At 46.7% G+C, this 20669-nt stretch overlaps 1 protein-coding gene across 6 annotated transcripts in view; it reads right to left on the reverse strand.

Moving 5' to 3' along the window:
• The window catches only part of Aff1 (ALF transcription elongation factor 1), a 160191-nt gene that overhangs the window by 37899 nt on the left and 101623 nt on the right, over positions 1–20669 (reverse strand). For 5 of the 6 annotated variants that reach the window (XM_087908822.1, XM_087908823.1, XM_087908825.1 and 2 more), the window contains 4 exons: positions 13678–13722; positions 8374–8460; positions 6874–6910; positions 3437–3488 (listed from right to left, as the gene is read on the reverse strand). In XM_087908822.1, the coding sequence (XP_087764948.1) occupies positions 3437–3488; positions 6874–6910; positions 8374–8460; positions 13678–13722 (221 nt within the window). The remainder of the gene's footprint in view (positions 1–3436; positions 3489–6873; positions 6911–8373; positions 8461–13677; positions 13723–20669) is intronic. The other variant, XM_087908824.1, reaches the window with a different exon arrangement.

Here is a 20669-nt window from a genome sequence, read left to right on the forward strand (position 1 = left end):
TTCGGCCGACAGAAGTCCCGCTCTGGTGGTCAGAACAGTAGCATAGCACACAATACTCCCGTCTGGACCAACAAAATAAAAAACTAGCACTACTGAGATAACGTGAATACTAAGGTTCATCTACAAGAATATCGGCCTGCCCCTGGCCATCACTAACACTGCCTCCTCCTCATCCTGAAGTCCAGCTCTCCCTCTCCTGAACATAATTTTCCAGGGAAGTCAAGCTTCAGATGGGAGACTGACTTCTGTCCTTTATTCCTTTCTCCAAAGTAGGGGTTGAGTTCAGAGCCAATAAATAAATAAGTGACGGAAAGAATCTCTCCGCACGGCTCAGTGAGGAGAGAGACGGGACGGGACAGGACGCACCACAGTAACAGTGAGCCAAGGCATGAGCGAGCGGCGCCCCAAGGGCCTGCCAACTGCCCTGGACTCCAGAAAGGAACCTTACAAAAGACACGATACCCTCAGGAAGAGGAAACACTCGGTGTGCTGTCCTGGAGCTGCTTCACATCTTGGAAAGGAAGTGGACTACAAAGCCAGCACTGATGAGCACACACACCCTCCCTGAACGTGGAGGCAGACAGCAGGACTGATGCCTCATGGGCTACGGCCTGATACCTCATGGGCTACGGCCTGATACCTCATGGGCTACGGCCTGATACCTCATGGGCTACGGCCTGATACCTCATGGGCTACGGCCTGATACCTCATGGGCTACGGCCTGATACCTCATGGGCTACGGCCTGATACCTCATGGGCTACGGCCTGATACCTCATGGGCTACGGCCTGATACCTCATGGGCTACGGCCTGATACCTCATGGGCTACGGCCTGATACCTCATGGGCTACGGCCTGATACCTCATGGGCTACGGCCTGATACCTCATGGGCTACGGCCTGATACCTCATGGGCTACGGCCTGATACCTCATGGGCTACTGCCTGATACCTCATGGGCTACGGCCTGATACCTCATGGGCTACGGCCTGATACCTCATGGGCTACGGCCTGATACCTCATGGGCTACGGCCTGATACCTCATGGGCTACGGCCTGATACCTCATGGGCTACGGCCTGACACCTCATGGGCTACGGCCTGACACCTCATGGGCTACCGCCGGGGCTCTTCCGAGAAAGGGTCCCTGAAGAGTAATTAAAGCTTAAGACGGGCGCACATAGAGCAGTGTTCAAAGACACACTCCATGCGGGCAGACATTCTACCACGGTGGCACCTCCACCCACGGCTGGGCAGACCTGAGAGCTACCACCTTGCTCTCATTCTTCCTTTTACGCCCGCTCTTCTTTTAATGAGCTGCTTCTAGATCTACAGGATGAAAACTGATTTTTTTTTTTAAGTCAGAGCATGAACAACCCTGTAATTACCAATTCTGATGTGCAAGGGACAGCAAACTATTGCAACACTCCACCTGGCACTCAGGCAGCCCGAACACACTAGTGAGCCTGGATGCTGTCACAGGGTCAAATTCGTCACTAGCTCTAAGACATCACTAGTCTTCTCACTTGTGGCATAAATTAACTCTCTCTCCACTACAGGCCAGTGCATAACCGAATGACTTCCTCTGTTCACGAGGTCCGTTTCATTTAGGCACTTGTCAGTACTTCGAACCCAGTACCCTGCTGAAACAGCACAAGCCTTACTATCTAACTGCCCAACCGCCTTGCCTCCCATCCTCACCTGCCCGCCCCAAGCCTCCTGAGAATGTCTCAAGTATTCGTTTCAAATATCAATTAGCACTTTTTACTTAGAAAATTCCATCACGGGATATAAGCACATTTGCAATGGACTTTCGGGCTTCTCAGAGTTCCGTGGTTGCTAGGCAGTCACTCGGACACTGGGCTGCGTGTGATGGGCAGAGGAGGAAGTGACTTCCACCTACTGCCAGGCGGTACTACTCAGGCGGCTTCTAGGGTGCAGCACCCAGCCGGCTTTATGCTCCACCACAGACCAGAGAGGCTGTTACTTCCTGCCCTCGGTGCCACGGCTCCGCCCGTTCTGCTCCCTGCTGAAGTGACCGTCAGGTGAATCTTGAGTTTCAGTTTTCCCTTCTGGATGCCCCAAAGACAATGGCCAGGCCATTCTTTGGTGACCAGGGCTGAATGTCCAGTGTGCAACCATCACGAACAGAGCGGAGCCTGGCGGCCTAGGGTTCTCACAGACTCTCACAGCACTGATCCTTGGCCTGAGCTCCTCCTTTGCTGCCATAGTCTAAGGCAGTGATTCAAAACTGCCAGCAAAATTCCCCAAAGTGAAAAAACAAAACAGAAAGGGGAACCAGGAGTGACATGGGTCTGTTTGCAGTCGAGGACTCTCAGAAGCAAAAGCATCTCATCCACCAAGACCATAATAAAATCTGTTCTGACCAAGCAAAGACCCCATCCTTCAGACAATGACATTTTATCTATCAAAACTCTTACGTTACTGTTCATTTTTCTATCTTGAAATGAAAAATCACTCCATCTAGAAGCCAGTCTTCCGTGATATTGACCTAACCCTGTCTCATTCAGTCACAGCGACATGCAATAATCTCTTCCTCTCCATTCATGGATTTTAGCAATGTCCATCCTCCAAAACACAAGGAACAAAAATAGAAGAAACAGGCTGAAGAGATGGCTCTGCAGTTAAGATCACTGGCTGCTTTTCCCGAGCATCACAGTTCAATTCCCAACACCCACATGGTTCACAGCCATCTACAGCTTCAGTTCCAGGGTATCTCGCCCTCTCCTGGCCCCCTCGGGCATCAGGCATGAAGACAACTCTGGACTCTGAACTGAGAGCACCTGTGCCAGGCCTGACAGTCAGCGACAACCGAGACTGGTTGTCACCTCTCTGTCACCGAGCAGGTCACCTCTCTCGGTTCCAGGCAATGACTTCTGGGGAGAAGGGGCGGGGTAAAGAAATAGTAATTTGATACTTTGAAAAAATAAATTGGGTCAAAATGTTGAATTAAACATCTATAACGTGAGATTAAAGTGTTCCAAAAACCCAGAATACATTTAGATGTGCCTGGCCTGGATAAGAACATCTGTGTGGCAGAACAAGCTCCTGCTATTAAATAGGCCAGAAAATAGCAGAAAACCTCATTCCACACATCCCCCAAATCCAATTCCCAAAGCTAAAACTACTTAAGTCTGAATTTTTAAAAGCCAAAGCCTTCTGAGTTCCACAGTCAATGCATAAATAATAGCTCAAAACCTTTCTTTCCAGAAAACCCCTGGGCTCATTCTCCTACAGTACATAAACCTTGATCCAGACACAAGTGTGGGTCATTTCCTCCCTCAACAATGCAGCCGTATTTTATAGACGCCATTAACTGAAAACGGGAGGGGGCATCTACATAATGGACGTACACGGGAAGTTTCAATGTCATATTATCAAATTTTAATAAACGAAGTTGGTTTTCTCTTTTTCTACTTACGATGTTCCTTGCTGGGAACTGGGATGGGTTTTGCAAGGTGAGTCATATTGTTCTGTGGGGAAAAGACACAGTCAGAGCAGCACGGGCAAACTTATAAAGCCATGAACTGGAAGTTCCCTCTTCGCTGCTTCCTCTCCCTACCCAGACACAGTACAAATTCTGTACTGGCCACTGCACTTGGCACGGTCCCCTAAGATAGCATTTATGGCCCTGTGATGGACAAAGCTTGCGTTAGCAGCAAATTCTTATCTTAAAGGGCCAGAGCTACTGTGAAGACAAGGTTTGAGTGCCACCCCAACTTGCTGAGAACTTTTGAATGGTGGCAGGTAGTTTCTGTTCTTGATGACAGTTGACTGGGTTCCTGTGGGTGCTCTGTGACAATGCTGTTTTCGTTTCCCACCTGTCCCTCCTGGAGTCAATGTCCCATAGCCTAACGTAGTCACTCAGCACCTACTTATAGACTGCCTCGCAGAAACCAATGTGTAAAAACATCTGGCTCAGTCTTCAAATGTGCCCGAGGGACATGAACCAGGTCCACAAACACCCACAACCTAGGGCAGTGTGCGGTAAGTACACATGGCAATTATGCAAATTTACTGACCAGATTCCATTAGTAACGACCCAAGAAGGCAAATTATGAATGTGTGAGATGGTTGAATCACGTAGAATTTGTGGGATTCTACCAGTGTGGGTGCAAGACGACCTTCGGGAGGAAGGTGAGGGTGGGTGTGGAGTGAAGTGACCAGCAGGAGCAGGGGTCACAGAACCCTGGATCCAGGACAGAAAGTTCCACAGCGCAGGGGCGCCTCAGAGGATCGGCCACTAAATCCTGCCCTGGTGAACCCTGAGGTCGTGTGTCAGATGGGAAGGCATCAGGGGAGTCAGAAAGAACAACTCTCCCATCTTTGCGTACTTGTAGTTTCCCACTCTCTCCTCATGGTGGCAGCAGCCCTCATATTTTAAACTGAGAATGCCGCAGGGAGAGGCATTCTCAAGGACTCCCTGAGAGGTCATCCTGACAGGGCTGTAAACTGGAAACCCTTAGGCACCATGTTGTGTGAGCTCAGACGTGAACAGCAGCAAGCTTGTGGGAAAGCCCTGCACTTCTCTCTAGACTTCCAAACCTAGGGACTAGGCCCATAAACCCAGTGTTAAAAATAATAATAATAATAATTCCAAGGCCAGTGTGGGATATATGGTATATAGAGTGAGGTCCAGAACAGCCCAGGCTACACAGAGAAACCCTGTCACCCAAACCAAAACAAAAAAAGCAAGCAAACAAATAGTGGGAATCACTTGCTGGCATTCTTTGAGAAATGCAAGCTGTCTTCATCAGTGTTTCTGTGGCTGAGATAAAACATCAGGACCCAAAGCAGCTTGGACAAGAAAGGATTTGTTTGATCTTAGCTGTTGTATCCGTGACCCAGGGAAACCAGGGCACAAGTTCACGGCAGGCACCTGGAGGCAAACATGGAGGAAGGCTGCTGCTTGGGCTTGCTCTCCCCAGGACCCCAGGACAGGTGACAACCCACAGTGAAATGGGCCTTCCCACATCAGTTAGCAATCAGGAAGATGTACCACACACAGGCTTGCCCACAACCAACCTGGCAGGGGCATCTTCACAATGAGGCTTGTACTGAGTTAACCTAAAGCTAGCTAGTACGTTACATTCTTCAATGGACGCTGCTTTTATCTCTCTCCTCTCCTTCCCCATCTAACAATCAGGTAGGTCTTTTCTCTTTCAGGCCACAAAGGCCACATTCTCATTAGGATAAAATTCCCAGAATACCAAGAGAGAAAGCGACAGCCCTCGAGATGACCTGAAGGAAGCACCCATTGAAGCAGGAGAACCAGAGTCTGGCAGCCCCAAAGCTGCATGGGCCGAGGGGGTGCTTCATCTGCTATCAACTCAACAGTGGACTGGACGGGGTAGGGGTTGTCCTTCTACAGTTAGAGAGAGCAGCCACACAGCCACGGCCCATGGGCAGAATAACACCCGGCAGATAGCAGACAGGCAGAGAGAGCAGAAGAGAAGAGGCATACACAATCCCCATCCCTAGTTGGGCTGGCACTCCGCTCTCAAGGCTACCACTGAACTGGTCCTGTAACCTCGGAGTGACTGCCCAAGTGTTGTCTCCAGACAGAGTCATCCATCTCAGCCCATTGCTTTTGCAACTTACACAATACTGTGGCATCATAATCAGGGCATGGGGTGGAGAGGCCATGTGGTTCTGACTTCTCTTTTCATTTTGGTTTTTCATGACAAGGTTTCTCTGTGCAGCCCTGGCTGTCTTGGAACTCACTCTGCAGATCAGGCTGACCTCGAACACAGAGATCTGCCTGCCTCTGCCTCCAAAGTGCTGGGATCAAAGGCACGTGCCATCATTGCTCAGTGGTTCTAACTTCTTTATAAGATGGCATTCCATCTTTCTGACAGAGAACAGCATCAGACAGCAGAGGAGGTCAAGTTTTGTGTGTGTGCTTGGAAAAAAGAAAAGGCTGAGGCTCTGGCCCAGTCAAAGTTGTCTGACAAAAAGAGTGCCAGGAAAGGCATGTTCTCAGACTGTAATCTATTCAACCCTCGTCTAGAGGGCGCTACTCGACTCTGGCTCTTCTCATCTCTTCCCTATCTTAGAAATTCAAGCAAGAAAAAAGGAGAAGGTGGTAATTTGATGCACACACTCTGCGGACATTTATTAAATTCCCCTGCCCCAAGCCTCACGCACACAGCACAGATCCTACTGTGGAGGTCCTCTGTCACAGACTAATATTTCATTCATTAGCCGCCATCTGCGGCCTGGCATTGTCACCTGGATCATTGTTTCTTCCCCTTAACTTATCCTGAACACTGAATGACTGCAAATAACCCCGAGGCCTTGGGAAGGCTTGGCATGCAAATAAAACCTCAGGACAGGACACCTCACTCTGAGTGGTTACTGTTGAAGAAGGCTGGATCCCGTCAGTTTCCAAGGCTATCCAGAATTTACAGCCCTTGAGAAAGGGACCCAGAAAGAATCCCTCAGATGCAGACAGAAGAACAGTGGGCTGCACTCAGCGTAACATGTCAGCAGATGTGGGGGCGCACACCTCTAATCCAGAGACAGGCAGATCTCTGAGTCCAGGCCAGCCTGGTCTACAGAGCTAGCTCCAGGACAGCCAGGGCTACACAGAGAAACCTGGCTCAAAAAAAAAAAAAAAAAAAAAAAAAAAAAAAACATACTAATTTGTATTGGTTTAGAATTTCATGAAAACCGCTTACTTCAAATGGTACCTACAGAACAGAGTTGATCTGCGCTTGCTTGCTTTCCTATTCTCTTGTGGGCATTTGTTACAAAAGCATCATCATTAAATCTGTTAACATTTATTTTTTTTAAAAAAAAAAAAAAGCAGCATGCTTTGTTTTATAATGCAATACTCAACTCCCGATATTCACTTACTTTGGCTTTGGGCTGCAGAACTGATGTGCAGAGGATCCTAGAAAGAGAAGGTCATCATTAGATATGTGGGACCTATACAGGGCGAACCATTCAGGTTTACACAAACGACAGCTTCATGAAACTCAGATCTGGAGAGATGAAGTAAAGGTGGACGGCATTCACCTCCGACACGTCACCGAAGACTCAGAGCACCCAACCCTCTGTCCGTCATCTGCTGCACTGAACAGACAAGATGGAAAGATCTAACTTCTGCATGCAATTGCTTTCCTCGCTTCCCAGCTTTCTACAAATTCACTTTTCCTTTGGGGTTGAGCAACTGTCTCTACATAGTGTAAGACTTTAGTTTAAAACCAATACTAATGGACCTTCTGTTCATAAAAGTAGAGTCATAAACTAGGAAGAATAACAACAGTAAATTTGGGCTTTGGCAGGTATCACTTATGAAAACAGTATCCTAGGAAGGATTGTCTATAAATATGAATGTATGTATATGGAATCAGACAGAATGCAGTGTTTGGGATACACCTAAAGGTTATTTAAAAGTCTACGCTGATGACAAAGAGATAGCTGAGGGGTCAGGAGTTCTTTCTGCTCTTCCAGAGACCAGGCTTTTGACTCTTAGCACCAACAATCTAAAACACCAGTGCCAGGAGACATCGCCCTCTTCTGGCCTCTGTGGGCACTGCAAACATGGGGTGCACAGTCACACATGCAAGCAAAACAGCAATATAGTGGAAATTAAATTACGTTTCTTAAAGTAAAAGTCAGAAAAAATAATGGCTGTGTCAAGACACCACTTAAAAACAGGTCAGTGACTCCTTTGTTATGGCAACCAGGATTAGTGTCAGCTGTTCACTTTAAAGAAAATTTAGAAACTATGAGACATGAGAGCTTTGCATGTGTACATTCATTCAGATAATTGAGCCTGGAAACCCAAACTAGCAGTAGCCAATCAACTTCAGTTAATTTCCCTCTCCTGGTTTTCCCATCTCTAGAAGAAAAATTCTCAAATGAGACACTGGATTGAGAAGTTCTGAATGTTGTAAGACCTAAAAAAAAAACCCTATACAATCCTAAGACATTCTTACCAAAATGAGATGGAGAACAGATTATCTAAAAGTCTACTAGAGTTCTGTAAAAGCTAAATTGTGATCTTTAGTCCAGTCTTCAAGGATTCCAGTTAACAATACTCACAGCAACATCTCGGACTTCTCACTTGTGTGGACATGGGTCTGTTCTACACCCCGACCTCCACTGCTGGGGAAACTGTGTCTGTCCTACACCCCAACCTCTCACTGCTGGGGACACTGTGTCTGTCCTACACCCTGACCTCCACATCTGGGGATGCTGTGTTTGTCCTGTACCCTGATCTCACTGCTGGGGACAATGTGTCTGTCCTACACCCCAAACTCTCACATCTGGGGACGCTGTGTCTGTCCTGAACCCTGAACTCCGACTGCTGGACACACTGCACCTGCTGTGATTTATAGAATTCATTACCTTTGTAGGAAAAGGAAATCTGGAGGGCTCGGCAGTACTGGGTGTGTGTATGGCTGTCAGAGGAGGCGGCCACGAATGGGTCATTTCCTAGAAAGAGATTTGGAAAAAGAAAAAGCAAGCGTAAGTGGACATCCATCGCCAGTTGGTTCAGAACTTCAAATGCGACCAGGTGGGCGATCCACAGACAGTACGGTCTCACGGGACGGCTCATCCCGTGTAGAGCAACACCTGCACCAGGCTACAGCGAACACTGAGCCGGCAAAACTGACAAAAAGCAGATTAAGAACTGAACGGGCCCAGCACTGAACATCACGGTACACGAGGGCATCAGCAGGTGCCGCCACACATGGGCAGCCCTGAGCCCTGGCAGCGGCAGGCGGAACAGGGCAGGCGGGGCGGGGAAAGACCAGGGCTCAGCACATTCTTCCACCCAGCTTCTTCACGGTGCTTCCGGGAATTATTGAGGTTCAAAGGAAGAACTTTCCTGCCTGACTTAAACAAACAAGTCATTCAGGCCCCTGCTTCACTGGGAGGGCTCTAATAGATCTGACCCTTCCCTGGCACGACTGCAGATTTCCAGAAGCAGGGAGCTTTACTTTCTCAGAGCAAAATTTTCATCCTTAGTCCCTATTTTCTTGGTTAAAAGCAAGATTTCTAGGGCTTACAAACTAAACTTTTCCGCACTATTTATGTTGCTTTGCTCAAAAACTTAAGGGGTCAGGGAGGTGGCAGTGAACGCCTTTAATCCCAGCACTCAGAAAGCAGGTAGATCTGTGAGGTCAAGGCCAGTCTAGTCTACAGAAGTAGTTCCAATACAGCCAGGGATACACAGAGAACCACCACCCCTCCCTTACACACACAGCAAAAAACAAACACAAACACTTTAAGGAGAAAGAGGTATGGCAGATTAAAAGTGTACAATCATGAAGATACATGTGTATGTGCACACACATACAAGCGCGCACACGCACACTCTCCTTGAGAGGGCTAAAAGGGTGTTAGACAAGCATTTCAAAATGAAGAAACTCATGTTTTGTTTTGTTTTGTTTTACAAATATAAAAAAATAAAAAGACCTAAATGACCCAATCAAAGCATAGAGGGACCAAAGGTTGAGCAGAGGTTACAGGCTCCTCTGTCTCCCTAGACTTCAAGTACTCACACTTGGCTACAAAGAGGCCTAGTCACATGCTCACACCTGCTTACAAAGGGCCCAGTCACCATGTTCACACTTGGCTACAAAGTGGATTTAACAACTCTCTCCCCAGAGGCAGGTGCCAGTCACAATGCACCACACTCCATCCTGTTTGAATGACATCAACTTGCATCTTAACAAATGAAGGTCGAGTGTCAACAGGCACGAGTGGTACCTCTCTGGCCCTTCCCTACTGCCCCTGTGAATGTCAGAGCATCAGGGGAGAATGAGAGACTCCGTGTGTGGTAAGCAACATGACTGATGTGACATTTGTCTGTTTGTTTGTTTGTTTCCTTGCTTACTATTTATTTTTGGGAAGGCATCCTGCTCTTAATTACTAAGCCATTTCTCTGGCCCATGGTGCAGGCTTTGATTATCAGTTACAGGCCATCTGCTTTGCCCCAACTTAATCTATGTCAGCAAGCAACTGTGACCTGAATTCTGAGCATCAGTTTTCACTAAGGAACAAGCTCTGACCACCTATTTTGTGAGCGTAATTTAAGTAAGTGCTTGGGGACATGGAGTCAAAAACAAACAAACAAACAAACAAAAAAAAAACAGTAAGTAGAAACAGCCCATCTTTTAGGTAGGGGGCGCCTTCCTTTTTGAGGAGTGTCTGTCTGTGTAGAGACCTCCTGCCTCAGCCTCCTGGATGCTGAGATTAGCAGGTGCACCCCACATCTGCTGCTGCCCTGCAGTTAACTGAGATGGACAGCTTTCCAAGCGTTTCAATCCTGCACCCAGTCAGCTCTTTGCTCGATTGCTCAGCCAGCACACTCTGGGTGTGGAGGTCACTGAAGAGCCCATTGGTGTCCTAAAAGTTTTCCAGCAATTTATTGGCCTTGTGATGACACCTGTGACCTCTGACTAACAATTACTCCTAACAGCCTAAGGCAGCACCCGGAGCAATCGGGCAACTGCCAGGCACAGAAACTCTTGCAGACCCTAAGCTCCCCATCTGAAAGAATTTCCACACTTCCCTAAACGCCTCAGGCATTAGGCAAATTGGGGCCATTCCAAAGAAGAGAAAGCTGCACAGGTCGCCTAGAGGCTCAGGCTTCACTCCACGCCAGCCCTCAGCCCTGCGGGGCCCCACAGCTGCAGTCTTCTCTTCCTCCTTGCTCATCTGAGCCCAGATCCACCTGTTTCTCTAAAACACACACTTGGGTAACCTTAAGACTTCCCACCCCACTGTTAACCACACCCACACCCCTGCCCCCATCACTGCTTTGTAACTTTACCTTTCCCACCTTGAGCCCCTGGAAGCAATGATATCTAAAAACACATCTACATGGCAAATAAATGAAGAAGAAGCTGGCGATAAAGCTGCTCCCTAGGAAGCCAACACCGGAAGGTTGAGGTGATGCCTACGCATTCTCTTCCATGCACCACTAAACAGATGACTCTGGCTGCAGATCCCAGGGAGGGCCCTGCGTGCCCTGCTTCCCCTTCAACAGAAAGAATATTGACAGCCTAAACATGGCTCCAGAGAACCAGTGAGAACGGACACCAGACATCACCATCATCTATGGTTGATTGTCATTCTTAACGAACTGTCCATGGATTCCTGGCGATCTGGATAAATTGTTGACACAGATTAAGAAAGGGAACTCTGAGCAGGACATTGGATCACTACAGGAGAGCCTAGTAGAGAGTACTGGGGTCCCCTGCTAGCTCAGAGCCCTACTTCAACCATAAGGAAGTCAACATCAGAAAGGAGAGAGCTGTTTTTTCTCTGTGAAAAGGCCCATGCTTCTTCAGCTGTGGGCATTCTTCTTTAGATTACCACTTTTGACTTCCAAACGGAATAAAATGCTTGCATTTTTTTGCTCAAGCATTCCCAGCATATCTAAGTGCGCTACAGTAGCACTGGGGGGGGAGACGGAAGGGAGGGTGGATGTTTTCATTAGCGCCCAATATTATAATACTATCACCCCTAAAGAGAGGATACTGATTGTCTTATACTAACAAATATCAAAACCTACAAGAAAGCTGGGTGGTGGTGGTGCAGGTCTTTAATCCAAGCACTCGGGAGGCAGAGACACATGAATCTCTGTGGATTTGGAAGCCAGCCTTCCCTGGTCTACAGAGTGAGTTCTAGGACAGTTATGGCTACACAGAGAAATCCTGCCTTGAAAAACTAAAACAAAAACCTACAAGAAGCACTGCTCGTAGGGGTTCACCCTCTCAGCCGACAATGTTGGTTGGGTGAATAAAGACAGATCACACACTGCTGAAGCATGATTAACAAAGTTCAGAGAGAGAAGTTGGGGTTCAACCTGAAGATCCAAAAAGCAAAGCAGCCAGTCAATGACTCTTACCTTGACCTCAGTCCAAAATGGCCGTCCTGCCTCCAGGAATCTCAGAATGAGGCTGTCTGTAAGAGCTGTCTCCTCCCATTTTATATTCCTCTCTAGGGCTGGGATTAAAGGTGTGCACCACTGGGATTAAAGGCATGCACTGCCTGGTTTCTATAGCAACTAGTGTGGCTACGAAGATTAAAGTTACGTGTATTGTGGATACTAGGATTAAATGTCTGTGTTACCATTATCTGGTCTGTAAGGCTGACCCGTGGGGCTGCTTTACTCTCAGATCTTCAGAAAAGCTTTATTTATTAAATTACAATTGAAATGCCACTACACACTGCTTCAGAGAAAATGCTAAATGGTAATTTATAACTAAGACACGATTTTTTTTGAGTTTATATATGGAGTATTTTAGTGCCCAGAGAAGTAAAGGGTGATACCAAAGCCTGAGTGAGGTAATTGGCTAAATATTCACTGTCATTGCTCATTGGCAAGAACATCAGCCTCTAGCGCTGCAAAACGCAGCTCTGCAGAATGACCGAAAAGCCCCAGCTGCAGAAGGAGGAATGCTGGGTGCAAGACAGAATGATGCAAGCACTGTTCACGTATCCACCCAATACTTTCTGCAAAGATAAGTAAATAAATAAAATTTTGCCAAAAAAAACAAGAAAGAAATAACCAATGGCCTTATTTACTGGCTGCAAACAACAGCATTGGTTAGTAATTTTGCAATGAAGAGGGTAGATTCAAAGTAAATTTAGGGGTAAATATATATTTTAGAGGCAAAAATAAACAGTAGAAAATAAAGTCCATAGACCTAGAACTTCAAAATAAATCAAACTTTATAATAAAAGACACAAGAATATTAAGACCAACAAAGCAAATTATAAGACAGAGTAAGTAGGAAGCCACAATTATTACATACAAGCAATAAAATAAGCTCTGAATTCCTAGGAATTCAAGCAAAAATAAGTCACATGATAGTTTACACAGTTCTCTGACTTGACAAAAGAAAGCTCGTAGTTCAAAAGAATCTGCTAGGATTTTTGTTTTGTTTTGTTTTGTTTTTAGGGAATACATCATTCTAGTGCGAGAAGACCAGAGCGAGTGTGCAATGTGTACATGAGGGTGCATTAACAAGAGAGGCAATATACATTACAGGACTCACAGTAAGCAAGGAAAAACAAAGTAACAAAAAGAAGCCAGTGAGGAAGCCTAAATATGACCATTCATCTCCCTCTCTCTCTTTCTCTTCCCTCCCCCAGCCCCCACCACCACCAACCCGTGTGCACGCGCACATATACATGCACACACAAACACACACACAACAGAAACACACAGGATCTCACCAGGTAACCTTGAAATTTACAGAGGTCACCTGTCTTTCTCTGCTGTGGAGTGCTAGGAATAAAAGCATACATTGTCATACTTGGCTCCAGTTTTTCAAGTTTCAAGATCTCATTAAAGAGGCCATGAACACCAGGTTTCACTGTATAAAAACCCACAATCAGGATACGGGGCTATTTAAACCTGGTGTCTCTATGCTACACCCACATAAGGTTTTTCTTCCATGGGACGTGAGCACCAATCCTCGGTTGCTATGGGCAAACAGAAAACTTGAGAGACTTGTACAGCTCTGCTCCAAATTCTTGCCCTTGTTAACGTCATCTTAGCAAGTAGAATCTGGTAGAGATCGAATCACACTCCACATCGGAATGGCACGGCTCACGAAAGTGAGCTCACGTGGGCATCTGTCTGTTTGCTTCAGGATGTCGTCAAATGATGCACGGTAATTATGGACTTACCTTCAGAATCTCTTCAACGCAGTGAGCTTCATTGGAGTACGTCTGCTGCAAAGGAAATGAAGGAAAAGCTCAATGTAAAAGGCTCAACAGGGGAAGTGATGAGAATGGTGGGTGCAGGTGTGGATTAGCTCAGGTAAGCTCGCTTCAGGACCCGCCCTTCACAACGGAGCACTAGTGATTGCACTGAGAAGACTGAGTCAAACCAACTTCATCACAGGGAAGAGCGAGCAGGAAGCTGGAGGCACACACGCACCCACACCAACCTAAATGTGACCGTTAGGTTGAAGCTAACCGTAGGCAATGTGTCTAAACAGAGTGGGAGCTGGGGACACTTGCCTGGCTTGCGTAAGTGCCCTGCTAAAGAAGGGAGGAGGGGAGGGAAGCGGAGGGGAGGGCTGATGAGAGAGAAGAAAAAGAGAGGAACATGTTAGTGAATGTAAGTGGGCAACAGATGTAACAGAAATGGAGGCAACAGATGAAATCAGGTAGCACAGCTGGCTAACTTACAACACCATCCAAGGACAAGCCAAGCCATGTTAAAAGAACATAGACGAGAAGGTCGTCTGAGCATGACTGGAACCACTGTAGAGCCAGAGTCCAGCCACTCAGAGCTCTTCATTGTAGTTTTCTAAAACTCATCTAATGTTTAAAGATGTCTCCCTGTGTGGTGACATACATGTGAGTAACCCCCAAAGCCAGAAGGATGTCAGAACCCCTAGAGCTTGAGTTATACAAGGTTGTAAGCTGCATGTCACAGGCGCTGGGAACTGAACTCGGGTCCTCTGGAAGACGCCTACAAGCTCATAACTGCTCAGCCATCTCTCCAGCTCCTAAAAAACTCATTTTCAATAAAAATCGAGTCTTATCTCACTTCTACCGGAACGTGACTGTACAGACGCACGCTCACACGCATATGTACACAGGAACAACATAGGGGTGAGGACACGACTGACTTGGAACAGAGACTCATGCTTGCATCCCTCCCTAACTACACAGAAAACAAGGCTCGCCGCCACAGGCCGTGCTGGAGACTCCAGCCTGTGGTCTGCACATACCTTAAGTACAAAGAAAACAAAAAGATGACATCTAAAGCAATTTTTCTGCATTAGAAACATGGTACACAGCCCACATATCTGCAGTTTTCAGTGGCTGAGCCATCATGCACACAGCAGTACCACAACGCCCCATGCCCTCCGTGTCTCTGCCGCATCACACAGGTGATGCTCCGGTAAGTTTACCACCTCACAAAGCGGCCTTCCCTTGGACTCAGCAACGATTTAAAGGTGTGTTATATTATAATATTGGTTGCTAATTCACAACTGAGGTTTATTAATCCAGCATTTGGTCTTGGCCTAATTTAGGAACAATTTAAAAAAAAAAAAAAGGTACAACTTTGCACCAGACTGTAATTGGGTCTAACAGTCATGCCAAAATTCAAATGCAATGTGATCTGCCTTGGTACATGTTCAAAACAAGTAAATACCCTTATGATGATTCTGTGTGCATTTTTGGAGCTTGTTATTTCTGAGGCATGGCCAGGAAGTTCACAAATATGCAGATATGACCACAGAAAATTAAGGAAACCCTACCCGTCCAACTACCCCATCCCCAGACATTCCACAGGTCAAATGTAACACAGTTTCAAAATAATCATCAAAAGATGTTGAAAATCTGGACCAAATGATAGTGCCACATTCTAGCATAAATGTCACATAAAAAAAAAACAACCCACGGTGTTTTTTAACCTGGGCATACACACTATAACTATATGCTGATTTCACTGATTGATTGACAGTCACTATTAGAAAGAGTCAATTGTCTCCTCCCCCAGCCTGGGGCAGGGATGAATGTGCGAATTTGTGGCTGGCAATTAGTGAAAATGGAAAAGTACGCTGTGATGAGGACCAGCAAACGGGCTTGCCCATTTGTTCCAGAACACAGAAGGAGGTGGGAAGCACTTTCCTTAGAGATAATTTCATACCTGCGGGCTGCAGATAAGTATCAGTGGTTAAGAGCACTGCCTCTTCCAAAGTTCCTGAGTTCAATTCCAAACAACCACATGGTGGCTCACAACCATCTGTAATGAGATCTCTTGAGGAAGAGACCTGGTCAGCCGTCCTCAACTTAGATCATAAAACCCAATATGGACAAGTTCAACAGAACCTCCATATACAAGCTGCCCATGCATGCATTGCCAGGCATAAATTTCATTTCATTTCATTTTTCAATTTCATGACTACAAAGTACTAAAATCGCTAAAAGAAGCCTCCCTCCCCAATCTCTTACTCTGCTTTCCCAGGACAGCATTTGCTTCCTGGTGCTCTCTCCTACCCACATCCTCACCCCCACACACCAGGAACTGCTGCAGAGAAAGTCGGTGCCCTTTCCCTTTCTCCCTGGCACTCCTCCGTTAGCTCAGAACCAATATTGAAAAGAAACGGCTGCTGAGAGGGCTCAGCGGGCAAAGGTACAAGTCTGATGATCTGACTTCAATGCCCACAAGCCACACGGTAGAGAACCAATTCCCACCAGTTTTCTTCTGACCTCCACATGTGTGCCATGCCGTATGCACACATGCACACGCCACACACACGCCTACATAATAAATGTGAAACAAGAATAAAAGAAGCCACAAGAGAGTCAGTGTAGCTCAAGTTTATCTGACATCCGACTCCTCTCTCCCTCCAAATAAGAACCAAGTCAGAGAACTGGACAGTTGATAAAGTCCAGCTCGGCACCTCAGAGTCAGCCACCGAAAGGAAACTTCCCAAAAAGGGAGGGGATCCTGAGCAAACCGGTGTGATAATCAGGCTCTTAAAATTCACAAGCACCCCCTCACCCCCCGCCGGGCTCAGGCCTCCACTGTCATTCCTGCTGAGCAGAACCAGGCAGGCTCTCCTGGTAGCTCTTGCCAAAGAATGAACAGTCAGTCCTGGCTAGGCGACTGAGACTCGATGGCAGAGTCAAAAAAAAAAAAAAAAATCTTATGGAACACAAGATAATAATAAAAACACAACATAACCAAAACCAATGATTGATAATCAAGAACTCCCAGCTCTCACGCTGTCTCTGGACTCCGTGTCTGTATTCCCCAGAGCAGGTCAGCCACCACCCCTGCACCTCTGCTGTCATTTCCCATGTGGATTCTATACAGAGACCAATGTTCCGGCAGCCTTACTTCCCCACTGGGGCACTGCCTGAACCCAACAATAGCCCAGTCGATTAAGCAGAGAATAGAGCAGCTATTATTGAAGGCATATTATACTCTGGCACTGTATTAAACTCTCAGACATACTATAATTTCCTCAAATTGATGCCACTGATTATAAAATTGATCACTAGGCTTGGCATGGAGAAATCAGTCCAGAAGATGCATCCATCAGTCCTAAGATACACATCCCTATTTCAAAAAAACTTAGATCAATTAAAGTGTCTCAGAAAATGGTGTGCACTACCCAATTTCATTCTCATATCAACCACTGTGGTAGGCGGTTTTTACAACAGGCAGACAAAATCTCTGTGACACACAAGGTTGCACAAAAGCTCTGGAAGCCGCTGAGCCAAGTTTCAAGATCCTGTCAAACTGGCTTTCCAAAGGCTGTCTGTGCCTGAGACAACACACCAGGAGACCTGGTCTCTGTTTTATGCATGACCAAGACCATTTGATAAGGTGCAGTGTTCCAGACAAAAAAAAAAAAAAAAAAAAAAAAAAAAGCAGAATTCTGGCCGCGTTCTGATCTCTCGCCTCTGAGAACAACACTCAGTATTGACATCAAAATGAAGAGCGTTTGCAAAGGTCTTCTGAACTTTGCTTCACTAAGCTAAAAGGAACTGACCAGAAGAAACGCCTTGCCCCCAAGACCAGAGGCTCCTTCCTGCAGTGCTCCGTTCAGCGTCGTTTCAACAGAACGGCAATTTTTACAACGAAGCTGTTTTCATAAAGGCTTACCAGGAAGTGGGGGCCACAGAGACTGGACACTGAAGAGGGGTGCCAAGAGATCCCAGCTTCTCCAGGGTGGCTTTGCTCAGGACCTGCTCAGTGATCTTGGAGAGAATTCAACCTCTTAGGACTATTTCCTTCTTGTGATAAAGGAGACTATTGCCACATCTAGCCACTTTACAGGGGCAGTATGAAGTCAAGTGCACTGTCAGGAAACTTTATCAACACAGGGGATGCCCAGCGCCAACATGAATTAGCAAAGTATTCTTTAATAATGGTGACTCTTTCAAGACAAATTCCAAAAGTTTTTCATGCAAGCTTTTCTTCCAGCATACTGCCCCTTGGGTTGCTATCTGCTGCTTTCCTGCCCCGCTGGCTCCCTGAGTGTCCCTGTGTTCCTGGCTGGAACACTCTCCCCTTCCACATAACCTGCTCAACCAACCCTCAGTGGATAGGGAAGGCAGGCCCTGGGCCGCCCCTGAGACTCCACTGCAGACTGTCTCCCCCAGACTTTTCTATACTCCACTGTGCTACTACGACCTCTGCTTCTTCTAGGCTACAAGTTCCGTGACAGCAGGGGCCGCCAACCTACCCTCACCCCTGACTTGACCACACACCACCAGCTATGTAAATGTGACCATACATTTGCTGGTGTGTTTGCATTCTTCACACTTAGAATTCTGATTTCTGGGGCTAGAAACATGGCTCTGTAGTTACGAGCACGGCTGCTTTCCCAGAGGACCTATGGGACTGCCAGCACCCACATCTATCACTTCAGTTCCAGAGGGGCCCATGCCCTTCCGGCCTCCATGGCCACCAGGCATCCACGTGATACACAAACATATATGCAGGCAAAAGACCATCCACATAAAGAAAAAATGTAAAAATAACATAAATTTCAAATATGAGGGCTTTGATAACAGTAGGTGCCGTGGGCTGTTTGAACTAGAAATCCACACCTGCACTAACTGTGTAGAAACAATCCCATACAGGGAGGACAGCGAACCATCTGTCCCTGTTTCTCCATGGCTCACAAAAACAGAAACAAATAACTCACAAACATTAGACTGAAATAAAAAGGTTAAGACTCCTGTCTTCAGCTCCTTGACCCCATCCAGGTCCTGTCTCAGACGTGTGTGAGTCCTCGGCAGTGCCCATCAGTCCCCACTCCTGGTGCACAGTACAGCGCTGAACGGCTGTCTGCAGATTGGCAGCCAGTGTGGACACGATGCAGAAGGAACAGGGCCCAGGCATGCTCTCCCAAACAAAACGAGAATATCTTTGAGAGAAAGGCAGTTTTGGCTCTCTTTCTAGCAATTAAACTTAAGTACTGAACAAGGGACCAACGAGTTTGCTTCTTGTGTGAGAAACTCGGTTGAGCTTTCCAGAACCGACCATAAGGGTGGGCACAGTAACGCACATCTGTAACCTCACCTGGGGCTCCTGAGGCAAGAGGAAAAGACAGGAGAGTCTGTAGACATGAGGGTCAGTTATCCTGGCACACAGATAAAAACGAAGAGACCATGTTCAAGTAGAGGCTGTCCTCTGACGTGTGCCCTGTGGCACAAGCTCACTCGCCTTCATACACGTGCAAGCATTTGTACGAGTACACACACACATGTTGGTTTACACATTCATATCACACACACTAAAACACATGGGCAAGAAGTAGGTACTGAATGTACATATGTGGAGCATGCAAAGCCTGGAGAGAGTGCTACAGGGAAGAAGTAAGACAGCGCATGTTAAAATCTCGGCATAGGAATAAATAGATGCCATAATCATCACGTCTAAGAAAGATTAGAGGCGGAAACCAAAAGACCTGACTGAACAAGGCTCAACATAATGTTAATTGTACTCTGAATACGCAGTAAATCACCTACAATGCTAGGCTGGCTCCAAGAACAGGATCACACTGCCTGGGTGTGCCTGCTTCAGCCGGGAAACATATAAAGGAGTAAGCATTGTAGTATCATAGCCTGTGGGAAACAATATACACCAAACTTTAGGATAAGAGTTTCTGAGGCTCCTCGATGGATACATGGGCACACTTATAGGCGAATTAAAAACAACAACCACAACACGTGCACATGTGTACACACAGAAACTCAGGGGTGTTTGAGGCTATAAATGAAAGAGAATTACTGAATAAGGCATTCTAAACAGTTTTCTTTAACTGAAAGTATGCTATGCAAGTTGCATTTAACTTATGATAAAATCTTCCTTTAATCTTCCCAATTATTAATTGGGTTGGAAAGATGGACGGGCGGTTTATAAGACACCGCTCCTGAAGAGGGCCCAAGTTCACCCACACTGAACGGCTCACGCGCCTCCCTTCTGGCTGCCATCGGCACCGCTCAGGTGCAGAAACACCAACACACACACATCATTTTAAAAACATGTTTTTACTGAAGATTATTAAACATGTTTCATCTCCCTAAAAAGTGTTTCCAAAAAGTAGGCAGGCTTTTTTTATATTTACTTGGCTCCATGAGTATGCACATAGCTGTGTGCATGCATACTCAAGTGTGTCTGCATGAGGAGAGGACATTTTGTGGACATGGCCCTCTCCTCCACAGTACAGGTCCCTGGGACTGGACTCGGGTCACCGGGGTCGGTGGCAGGTGTCTTTGCTCACCCAACCATCTCATCGGCCCCTAAAGAGTGTGAGGTTTCTTTGAACAGGTTTTTTTCTGGAATGCTAAGCACACATTCAGCCACCGAGCTACATCCACGGGAGCCCTGGACCACTGATAAGAAGTGAAAAAGAGCAGTCACACACAAAGTCACTCGTGTCCCTAAACACAGAGGTTCGCAGACATCTAATTAGACAGTGTTTGCAGAAGTCTCGATGGTTCTCCAAATAACTGTTTAGGAGGAAGGTGCATAAAAGTTTATAAACATGGTGACGAGATATCATGGAGGCACGCCTGCAATCCCAGCATCCAGGAGGCCCAGGCCATTTTCATTCAGCTACACAGTGAGACAACCTCTGGGAAGGCTATGCTGGCGACTCCCCTGGTGGGAGAATCTGGAAGAGGAGGAGACAGGC

The sequence above is a fragment of the Myodes glareolus genome, chromosome 8 (assembly GCF_982192425.1).
Source record: "Myodes glareolus chromosome 8, mMyoGla1.1, whole genome shotgun sequence".
Classification (NCBI taxonomy): domain Eukaryota; kingdom Metazoa; phylum Chordata; class Mammalia; order Rodentia; family Cricetidae; genus Myodes; species Myodes glareolus.